The 12,181-nt window shown below is 31.3% G+C and overlaps 1 protein-coding gene across 1 annotated transcript in view; it reads right to left on the bottom strand.

The window, feature by feature from the left end:
* Positions 1 to 12,181, bottom strand: part of LOC129217041 (GTP-binding protein 4-like) — a 46,765-nt gene that overhangs the window by 22,414 nt on the left and 12,170 nt on the right. The window contains exons 5-7 of the mRNA XM_054851278.1: positions 11,039 to 11,192; positions 5,641 to 5,733; positions 5,006 to 5,155 (exon numbers count right to left, since the gene is read on the bottom strand). Coding sequence (XP_054707253.1) covers positions 5,006 to 5,155; positions 5,641 to 5,733; positions 11,039 to 11,192 — 397 coding nt within the window. The remainder of the gene's footprint in view (positions 1 to 5,005; positions 5,156 to 5,640; positions 5,734 to 11,038; positions 11,193 to 12,181) is intronic.

Raw genomic sequence — 12,181 nt, 5'->3', positions numbered from 1 at the left:
TGATGTTTCTGAATCAATTTAAAGAAATTTGTTAGATAGGCGACTGAACAACTTTTCTAAAATGAGGAAGTTGCTAATTAACCCAACTAATTTCATTTTGCATGCTTGTAAAGCATTGATACTTATTAAAAGTAACAATAGCAGGACAACATGCATACTATTTGTCACATTGTTGAGACAGTTCACCATAGAAATTGGAAAAATATTTAGTATTCGCTACTAAACACTAATCTTAACATTTGTTTAGACATAAGAATCTATGAGATACATACCTGTTAAACATATATTTCTATGCTTTGCTACAATAAAAGACAATTAAATATTTGATAATCCTTCTGAATCCATTAAAAAATTAAAGAATTGGTCAATTAGACAACTCAACAACTTTCAAGTTAATAAAAGTTGCTAATTAACCACCTACCTTTGCATGTTTGTGAAGCATTGACACTTGGAAAAGACTAATAGCAGGGCAATATGCATACTATTTTTAGCTATTAAAAACTGCTTTGTGAATAAAATCACTCCTATGCGAGTTCTGAGTATATAATAAACCCATAGCTTCCTCAAAAAAGTTTTAATTAGTTTTTACATAATAGCACTTTTAAAACTGCATCTCTCATATACTTGGATAACAACTATCATAGTAATCAATTATTAGTTTTAATCATCGAGATGCAATGCACAAAATAGCTAGCATGTTTTTTTTTTTATAATGCCAATATATTCCTACATTAAAAATGGCCAGCAAAAAAAAAAAAAAAAAAAAGAAGAATCAAAGCAATTCAAGTGCATTAACGGTTTTGTTAGAGAAGCTAAGTGAAGCTGAAAACATTTTGTGTTGAAAAGTTGCGTCAAGCTAATTTTATGCTGACTTGACTGTTATCAAGACGATTTATTTTTGAATTTCTTAATGAAAGTATTCATAAATTTTCCATTAATTATTCATATTTCAAAAACTCAGCTTAAGAGCCAGTTTTTATAAGAGTCAGGAGGGTCAGATACATGCCATTTTTGATTTTGCTAAAAATTTTACAGTAGTTTCTTTGAATGATTTTAGAAGACACATATTTTTTCTTTTCCTCCAAAAACATTTTTGTCCCAACTTGGGATTTTTCTCAAATCGACATTTTTTAATTTCAATTATCTCAGCACATTGAGCATTAGCAAAAGTAATCTTTGTGATATTTAGTGCCTCAAATGAAATATCGTAAATTTTATGGCTGACCTTCAGTGGACCATGGCAGGGGTGGCTAAACTGTGCCAAACGAAGCGAAAATGTGTCATTTTGAGGCATCCTGGTTCCATGCACTGAGGTTAAACCATAGTTTTTGCGAACAATTTGTGTAGTGATATATATAAAATATTAAATAGGCTCATTAAATGCATGGTTAGTGCTCACTGCTGTGAAAAAATAGCAGTTTTGTCATCAAAATATGATAAAAAAAGTACTTTTTAGGGGCCTGTATCTCAGTGCACTGAGGGTCAGTATTGAACTTACTGCCTGCATTTCAAACTAGAGTATGTGTATTTGCACAATCAAGTAACAGTACTATGGGCAACTTCTTTTCAAGAACACAATACGTATTTCAACCCCCCCTCCCCCCAGTAAAATGAACTAACATATCCGGGTTAAAACTTTCCTCCAGGGATTTCCAGATACTATTTAAAAAACTAGTATGATCAAAAATGTACCATAAAAGAGTTATAGACTTGCAAATAGACTGAGATACAAGCCTCTAAAAAAAGTACATTTTTTAACATCTTTTGATGTTTTTCTTTCACTTTCCTTTTAATTATTATATTATAAAGTAGGCAAGTAAGCATAATCCGTCTATTTTCAAGTTTATAACTCTTAAATGGTAAGTTTTTAAACATACTAGTTTTTAAAATAGTATCTGGAAATCCCTGGAGGAAAGTTTAAACTTGGATTTGTTGACTGAATTGAAAGCTAAATAGTTCATTTTACTGTTTTGAAATACGTATTGTGTTCTTGTAAAGAATCTGCTCATAGTTTTGTCACTTGTTTGTGAAAATACACATACTCTAGTTTAAAATGCAGGCATCCAGTTCTACACTTACCCTCAGAGCACCGAGATAAAAACTCATGAAAACTGCACTTTTTAGCATTTTTCGATACAAAAAATGCCATTTTTTGGCAGCGCAGAGGGTGAGCCATGCAACTAATGAGGGTATTGAATGATTTATATATATTCTTACACAAATTACGTACAAAAACCATGGTTGAGCCTGAATGCAGGGAACCAGAAGGCATCAAACATGGCACTTTTTCTTTTTTCGACAAAGTTTGGCGACCCCTGAAAGGCTGCACTGAAGGTCAGCCACACAATTTAAGACACATTTCAATTTAGATACTAAATGTCATATTGTGAGCACAAGAAAATTTTTGGCTGATGCTTAATACACAGAAATAATCGCATTTAAAAAAACACTGATTTGGAAAAACCTCTACGTCAGGCTCCACTTTACAAATTTTTACAGGTCTCCACAAATTTTTTTGGAGCAAAAAAAAAAAAAAAAAAAAAAAAAAATATGGGTCTTCTAAAATCTTTTAAAAGAATCCACCACAAAAATTTGAGCGACCCCATTTCTGCCCGCTTCTTATAAAAACTGCCTCTTAACTGTTTCTGCAGCCATACCGTTTTCAAAAATGGTTAAGAATGGTAATGGTACTTAAAATGCCTCTACAATGCATTTTGGATATTAAAAAATGACATAGGGATGCTTTTAAAAATTCACTAATTGTAATAAGGCAAGTCGAAAGAATAACAGGGTTTGCTCAGAAGGTAAACCAACCAGACTGGCTGCCGCAGATGCGGCCATAACGTTTGGAGTAACAACATTCAGATCACAGCTGAACAGCCTGGAATCTTACAACATTTTAGAAGCATTCGTCAGATATTCATGAAATTTGAGTGAAGTAAGAGGACTCTTTAAGATCTTGAAATTTTAACTTAAAAATCAAACACTTTCATACAAAAAATAGAAATCTATAATGCAAAGAGGAAAAAATGAATAATGATATTTAGAAATAGCAAATAAAAAAAGTATTTGCTTCAAACATCAAATATCAACAAACATTATCTTCAGAGTTGAATCTATGTCATTACAAGCATGCAGAAAAATAAAATGAGACAGGAAAAATTGCTAACCAAATGCAGTTTCTTTAAGAAGCAAATAGAATTACAAAGCATAATGTCAAATAGGCGACTGAACAACTTTTCTTAAGTTAAAAAAGTTGCTAATTAACCCATCTACTTTATTTTGCATGTTTGTAAAGCATTGATACTCATAAAAGTATCAATAGCTGGATAACATGCATTTATTTACATGCTAAGGGTTTTAAAAGCTTAATGTCGGGCGTTATGACTAAGAACATGAAATCGAGCAATAAACCAGCTGAGCTGCAATTAACTTTTTATGCAATGGAAATCTCACTTTCATGGGAGCAAAAATATTCAAATGCAGTCGAAGATTGGATCAATGCATTAATGATTAATTCTTAAATTTAACATCCAACTAGGTGATTGATAAACAATGAAAGAAGCAACTCTTATTTATAGCTTTCTTATAATCTTCTGGAAATAAAAAGTATCATGCGTTAGGAAGACTGAAGCCCAGAGAAAAAAAGAGGAATTTTGCTCGTGAAATGCAGTAAGTTTTCTTTGAGAAGTAAATAGATTTACAAAGCTAACTGTTGATTGGGTGACTGAACAACTTTTCTTAAGTTGAAAGGTTGCTAATTAACCCATCTAGTTTTATTTTGCATGTTTGTAAAGTATTAATACTTATAAAAGCATTGATAACTGGATAACATGCATTTAATTAGTCTAGCTTAGAACCATCTATTTCTGAATTACACAGTAACCATTGATAAATGCCTTTTGTTGAAGGAATTTGTCACAGATTGTTAGAAAATGTTTATTTAAGTGTTGGATTTAGTTTCCTGGTAAAAATCTCTCATATACTTGGATAACTATCATGGTCATCAATTCTTAGTTTCAATCATCAAGATGCAGGCTACAGAAAGCATTGAAGAATTAAAAAATATCTTAGTTTAGGAAATCAAGTCTAAAGTACAGTATTGTGGCAATTAATTAGGAAATGTTAATTTTTTTTGTTTTATCACACGTAAGCAAACGAATAAACACTCAAATTCAGCTCAGAGTTCAAATGGCAGTTATTGTCAAACTAGTACCTGTTTGTACACATCAGGTAAGTAGCAGGTATATCAATTCTTCCGCCAAAGGGCTAGAAGTTGATAGTGTTAGTTGCTCGCTTGTTGTGGGAGTAATTAATTAGAGTCATGGATATCAGCCCTGAAACACGTGCTGAAGTGATTGAAGAAATAGGCAAAATATGTGGAGTGAGTAAATCACATGTCAGGAGGCTATGGCAGCGGTTTAAGGCAACAGGAAATGCTGAAACCAACAATAAAGGAAAATGCAGCGGAAAAGATCAACTTCGGCTCGTGATGACAAAAATTTACATCAAATGAGTGTTATGAATCCTTAATTAACTAACAACAGTGAGATACAGGCTTTTAGAACGTGGGCAGAAAGCATGTCAACCATACAAGAAGCAGCTTCATGCCTTACATGAAGAAAAAAAGGTTAGAATAGGTACGGAAATATACATGGACGGAGAAAAGGTTTTATTTTATGATGAAACGCATTTTGTGGTTCAGGGATTTAGATCCAGGTTCGTGAGAAGGAGCAAAGGAGAACCTCTTTGTCCACACCACATTAATCAAGCACCCAAGTATCCTTTCATTAAAGGATGAGTAACAAGAGAATTATAAGTTTAAATTTTTATTTTCTTAAGAACTAAATGTATCATTAAGTTTACATTTATTATAACTTCTCATGCAGAAAGCAAATATCTCAAGTTAAAAATTTTTTTTAAATTGAAGTCATAAGCTTTGATTGAATAAGGTATTAAAACATTTTATAAAAACATTAAAATTCAAGATTACTTTCATACTGACCTGTTCTTCAACTGAATGATTACATTGTTCAGAAGGGTCAATAACAAATATAATACATGCACGCAGATGAGCTAAAGCTGTGATTGCTTGCATTTCAATTGTATTTCTGTCCTCAAGTGGATGATCAAGAATACCAGGAGTATCTATCACCTGTAGAATAAAAATTAAACCAATTTTAAAATCACACAATAATCTTAATGTCTATATATGTTATGTAAGTGACTGGACAGTTTCTCACAAAGAAAAACTGCTAATTAATCTACATATTAGTTTAGCATGTTTGTGTGACATTACTACATGAGTAACAATAATCAGTGAACATGCAAAAATGCAACCACAATTCATTAACATCAAAAGAACAAAATATTAAATGTTGTAACTAAATAGTTTTTGAATTATTTCAACAATACACTGCTTTTGTTTCTTGTGAGCAGCATCAAAGCAATATTTCAATGGAATTGTTAAGGAAATCTACAAGTTTAATTCATTTCTCACATAAGTCATTACCTTTTGGTCATTACCTTTTTATTCTTCAAAAAATCGATGATTTGGAAGCCCTTAACAATATGAAAAATGGGGAGGAGAAGGGGGCACAAAAGCATAATTAAGTATTACAAAACAATAAAAGTACTAACCTGCCATCGTAAATATTTGTAATCTGTGTGACCCACAAACAATGATTTGGTCGTAAAGGCATAAGGTTGTACATCAACTTCTGCTCTTGTAATCTATGGTCAAAATTTTTAAAAGAGAAAAACAGTTAAAAAATAAAAGTAATTCATGAAAATTTGTTCTGAAAAAAGAGTTAAACACTACTTCTTCAGCAACATTTACATTTAACTACAACACAATTTTAAAAAACTGTATGAAGAAGATAAATGGCAAGGTTTAAATTAATAAACATTAAACTTTTTCCTTCTTCATTCTTTTTAACACACGTACGAAGCACCAATACTATGAGAGCAAAGGTGGCAGACAATGTGTATTTTGTTTAAAGAATTGTTTTATGAATGTTTTAAGATTTTGTTTAAAGTCGACAGTCAGATAATTTACTATTTGCTCTGATTATACAAATTTCAGGAGATTTCACTAGAGGTATTGTTCGTTTTTAAGACGAAGGCACATCACCACACCCCGTCGAACGCAGAGTTCCATTTTACGCGAGGGTGATTGGTATGCAATCCATCTGCTTCTAAAGGAGATAACCAGACAGCCTTAACTTGGGGGTGCATTTTAATGTGCAAAAGAGTCAGTGTCCTTTACATCACTTGTTTCACTTGTTAGTTGGCATTTTAGTTATTCTTACATTTTAAAAACTGCTGCTTTTGCAACAAAATGCAATGATCCGAGTACACCTTCCGCCGAAAGAGCGAAATAGAATCATCGAATACAGGGTTCATACTCTATTTAAATGAAAAAATTCCATGACTTTTCCAAGACTGTTTCATGACTTCAATGAAAATTTTCATGACCTCGTTACACGAAGAGAATAGCACTATTTAATCTCAAACTTGGTAATATTTGGAAATGAACATTAGCAAAACGTCTATATGAATGCCACAGCCTCATAGAAGCACTTACTCGTAATGGAAAAAATATAAGTGCACAATTAAAAAACTAAACTATTCTTATTTGTCTTCATCATATAAATTTAAGTAAAGTAAAAATGCAGTGAAGCGAATATGATGATGCTTAAAAGTCTGATATTTTATAAAAACAGGCAGAATGATATTGAATGGGACAAAGGTTGAATGAGTCATCACTAAGTTTCAATAAATTTGCTTCAAAAGTTACCTTTTAGTGTCAACAGTGCCTTTAATCATCCACTTAACTTGACAGTATTTTGGTTCTTTGAAGTAAAGCCACATAGTTTTGTTCTTTATGTTTCTAAACCAGATCCTTTTTGAAAAAACCATTCAGTAATTAATCAATCTTCTGATTCAAAAGTATATTTGTTTTGTTTACAAATTTGCATAATTTCAAACGCATATAAATTAATAGGTTCAGAAATTCCAAAACACGTTTAATTCCCGACATTGAAGTGAGTCGCATGGATTAGTTTTGCGTGCCGTATGTTGGGCATTACTGTCTTAGAGCATTAGATTTCCTCTTTTTCTGTATTCTATCGCCTGATTTAAGATCTTTATTTTCTAAAACATTCAACAAACTAAGATAAACTCTGATAAATTTAATAATAAAGTCCTTACGAGTGATGGAATCGAACTCGCATGCAATTGAATTGCTCTTTTTTGAGTGGGCGTGGCAAAACTAAAAACGTGAAATTTTGCTACTACAGAATATGAAACATAAGAAGTGTTGAAAATAACAGAAAATTCAAAATTTCAAAATAAATGATGTCCAAGCAGTAAAATCACACCGCAAAAAATGGCAAGCGGCTGCGACAGAAGTGGATGCAATGAGATTTCAAAATTCAGATTTGATTTTTGGATCGTTCAATTTTCCACTTTTAATAGCTTTTATTTTCTATACTGTTAAATCACTCAAGATTTCTAATGTTCCTTTAGCTACTGTTCCTTTCCCTTTGTCCAGGTAAATTTTTTCATGACTTGAAATAAATTTCCATGACTTTCAATGAGAATTTCAATTTTCCATGACTTTTCCAGGTCTGAAATTCTGTTATTTTTTTTCCATGACTTTCCAGGATTTCCATGACCCGTACGAACCCTGCGAATACCACGTGACAAGGGAGGAGTCAAGTGCCTTCTTGTGAAAAACGGACAATATAGATTATTCACCAGCAACATATCTTCACAAAAAGCTTTTAAATAAGAAATACCAAATTTAAAATGAACTGGGGATTTTTTTCAGACATAAGCTTATTGGTAGTAGCAAGAAAAATATACTGCAAAGAAAACACCAAATGAGAATTTGCTTTAATTTTCGTACATTCCCAGTCACAACCAAAAAAGGTAGCTACAAAAATTTACTAAAATCCGAGAGAAAAAAATCAATACATAATGAAAATAAAATACAAAACAAGTATGTTTAGGGTAGCACACATGCTAAAACAACTTCAAACTTTATTTTCAGGATACAAAAGGATTGAAATCTGCTTTAATTTTCGGCAAAGCACGTGCTTTGTTGGACATGCAATGTGGAAAGCTTCCAAAAAATAAATTTCTACTACATGAGTTATTAATTGGAAAAATTCTTATTCCCCTACATTGGTAGGTGGCTAAAAAGGTGCGCCATCGGTTCAGAAAAATACAGATTGATGATTGAATGAAAAAACTGCAAAAACAGGAGAAAATCTTAAAAACAGGAAATCCGGAGATGGAAGTAAAAAACGGGAGTCTTCCGTTAAAAACAGAGTTGGCAAGTATGTAACGTAATAAAAATAATAAATTACACATTTGTCACAAATAATTTTAAAATGATGCAAAAGTACACAGCTCTGATAATACATTACACATTCTTGAGTTTTGATTCAAATAAAAAATGCTTGAGTTTCTGTCATGCATAAAATATTTTTAAAACTAAAACATTAAGTTCACTCTCTAATATAATCAGACGAGCACTTTTTTAACACTGGTAAAAGACTGAAAAAGATTTTCTTTTTTTTAATTTTGTTTACATGATTTGCTTGGAATAAGCTTCTACATACAATGCACTAAAAAACAGATCGCAATTTTTGGACTTACATTACTTCGGCTTTGAGAGCTACAGAAATTTCATACTGGAATAAATGATAATTTGAAAGCAGTTTTAAAAACATAAATGGAAAAGAAGCTAAAAAAATTTCAAATCATATTAACCAACTTGGGAAACTAATATGTAAAATAGTACTTATAATGAATCAATAACTCAAATAAAGATCTATGTTTTGTGTTTGTAATTCTGTTTATTGTAGATTTGGTAATATATTTTCAATCAAAACTATTGCTAAAGACTTGCATTAGTTTGTATGTGGTACTACTTGACATACATTGAAAGTTTGAAAGGTAGGTTTCAACAAGGGATATAATTATATAAAATTAACTTTCATTGCTCTTTAAAATTGCTTTTAAAAATGAACATTTTAATACAACTATGGAACACAATGCAAAGGGAAAAAATATGGGATTTATAACATTTATATTTAAAAAAGAACATTTGCTTCAGACAACAAATATCAACAAAAACATCTTCAGAGTTGGATCTATGTCATCATAAGCATGAAGTATTTTGATACGAAAAAATTGAACCAGTTGTAACAGTTCTAGAAGTTTACTTAAATAAATGCATTTTATTTCAATTATATAACAATTGCATAAAATGAGATTATGAATCATTTATTTTAAAGAAGTCTGCAAGTAAGCGAAAATCTTCAACAAGGTAACAATTACACATAACAATAGAACACTAAGTGAAAACTTATCACGAAATGCAAAGCAACATAAAATCACAGAGCTTTCAATACAATAAAAGTATCTATTTGCATTTTAGTAACTAGAAATATGGTCGATAGCGCTCCCACTAGATAAATAGTATAAAGCATCTTTTCATAATTTTTACGACCCCGTCGTAATCATAAAAATTTAAGCTTAGCAAAAACAAAAATATTTTGTCCCCACTCACATAAAATTCATGAAATTTTCAGCTCGAGAAAATACGAGCTTTTACAGTACATCACTTTAATTTGCTCTTTCTTAAAATTTTTTCTTAAAAACAAGGAGGCAACAGGAACTTTCAACTTTTCCCTGATTAGTTTATCAAATTTTGCTGATTTATGTTGCCATACATCAATGATAATGGTTTCCTCTCTTGACCAATTTATTTTTATACAGTCAACTCCCGATTATCGGTGATCGGATTATCCACTGTTCAGATTATCTGTAGGTCTTTTCAATTTTTTTTTCTTCAACAGCGGTGAATAATGATTGTTATTATTTGTTTTAAGCTTTTACATATATTTTTTACAATCAATGTTATTGATTTAGCTATAACTTAAATGTATGTGTGAGTTTTATTCCTATTTTTTAGCTATTGTGTACACCAATATCATTTTTTACCTAAAATTTGGATTATCCGCGGTTAACGTGCCACCCTCATCTGCGGATAATCTGGAGTTGACTGTATATAAAATGCACTACGTAAATTGTTTCAAGCTAATAACTAAAAATATATTTTTAAAGATGTTATTTTTTATATTTTAGTAATACAGTCGAGTCTCCATATATCGAACTTCCACACATCAAAATTTTCTATATATCGAAATTTCAGCAAATTTCAATGTTCATTACATAGAGAAATTGTTTCTATATATCGATTTTTTTTTTTTTTTGAGACATTCTCATGAAAAATGAAGGTTAGGGGAGAAAATTATGTTTACTAAAGGTTGCTACGAAACTCATAAGAAATCTGGATTTGAGGGGGTGTGTAGATAGGTCGTTCCGTTCTGGAGCTCTTAGATTCCCTCAGGTTTATTTCAAATCTTAGTGGTAACCAGTAACACTGTAAAATCAGTTTCACGTTATCATTTTTGTCTGTTGATTATCATTCCTAGTCTTTTTAGCTTCAGTAAAAATCATTCAAGTTAAGTAGATTGATTTTTTACTTTTCTCTCGATTACACTGTCAAAGCGAAAATCCCCTCATGTTGCGAATCAAGTTGAACTGCGGAAGAATGAAGATGTATGAAGGCATAAAAATGTAATTTCTGTTAATTTTTCAAATTAGAAATTAGGTTTTATGCATAAAAATTAGCTATAATTTTTAATGTTTTAGGAGATTATGATAAAATAAGATTGTTTCTATATATCGAAATTTCTATATATCGAATTTTTTTCCGGCAATTTGCTACTTCGATATATGGAGGTCCGACTGTAATTACAAAAACATATGAAGTGAACAGTTGGGGGGAAAAAATCCAGACTGATGGGTATCAAAGACAAAACGCAATCTATGGATGATAAAACTAGTCCTGTGCTGTCTGTTACTTAAATTTTTCTGTTACACTATTCAGCTCAAATGAAATAAAGATGATATTCACTTTTAATTTTATCAAAAAGATTTTTACAAAATCTATTCTAACCTTGTTTATGAAACTAGACTTTCCAACATTAGGAAATCCACAAATGAGCAGAGTACGTGTATTGGGATCTATAGATGGCAAACGAGATATATGCTGACGGACTTGCTCCAAATATTGAAGACTTTGATTCTGACGCTTCATTATAGTTGCCATCCTGTAATAAAAAAATAATGCATTAGTTAAAGAAAAGGTTTGAAACTTAAAATGGATATCGTTATCTAAGTTTAAAATTTTACTTTTTAATTGCCCACTCACAAGGATGAAGTTAGGAAGAAAAAAATAATGAAATCCTCTTAATGTGTTAAAATGCCATAGAATTCCCTAGGGACTGTCATTAGGTTTTCCATTCTATTCTTATAGGCCCATATATGCTGATTCTGTTGACAATAGTGCCAAAAGGGCATTCTAGACTACGGCTGTGGACTGAACCTAACAGAAAATAAAACCAGGCTTTTAACATATTCAAATATTTTGTAGATTCAGTTTTTAGGCTTTTCAAATTCTTGTACCAACATAAAACAAAAATGTTTAGAAATACTACTTAAACTACTGTTTTCCCAAGAAGAAACTCGAAGGGGACACCAAAATATTTTGTGTTAACAGATTTTGTGTAAGCAGACAAGTTTTTTTGTTTTTGTCTCAGAAAATATAGGAACCAAAGAACGTTTGTACAAAAATGTACACCCAAGTATCAAAATTTATAGTTTTAGTAAGAAACAAGTAATTCAAAACAGACAATGGCTACTCAGATCATCTCTACGACAGTGCAAGACTGGATTTTCGCTGCAGTGCTGACAGGTAAAAAAAAAAAAAACTTGATCACTTTTAGATGGCAGACCAGGTAGTGTAGACAATGGTAGACTTTTACATGGGCAGAACAGGTGCCCAGGATTCGACTTTTTTTTCACGACGAAACTTTAAATCTAGATTCGTCAGCCACTTGGTGAAGATTTTACTGTTCATCCAAGTTTTTTTTACTGTAAGCATAGTCTACAACTAAAGTTCATATTTTCTTGAAGCAACCTGGTTTCCCTTATTTTCCTACATAAGGAGAGGAATTTATTTTGACTATCGAAAGTAATTTCATGTAAAAGTATGGGGGATTTTCTTTTCCCTTCAAGACTTTAAAATTGTCTTTGTCTT

Source organism: Uloborus diversus, chromosome 2, assembly GCF_026930045.1.
Source record: "Uloborus diversus isolate 005 chromosome 2, Udiv.v.3.1, whole genome shotgun sequence".
Taxonomy (NCBI): domain Eukaryota; kingdom Metazoa; phylum Arthropoda; class Arachnida; order Araneae; family Uloboridae; genus Uloborus; species Uloborus diversus.
Note: the sequence above shows the minus strand (reverse complement) of the source record. Positions and strands in the feature narration are given on the sequence as shown.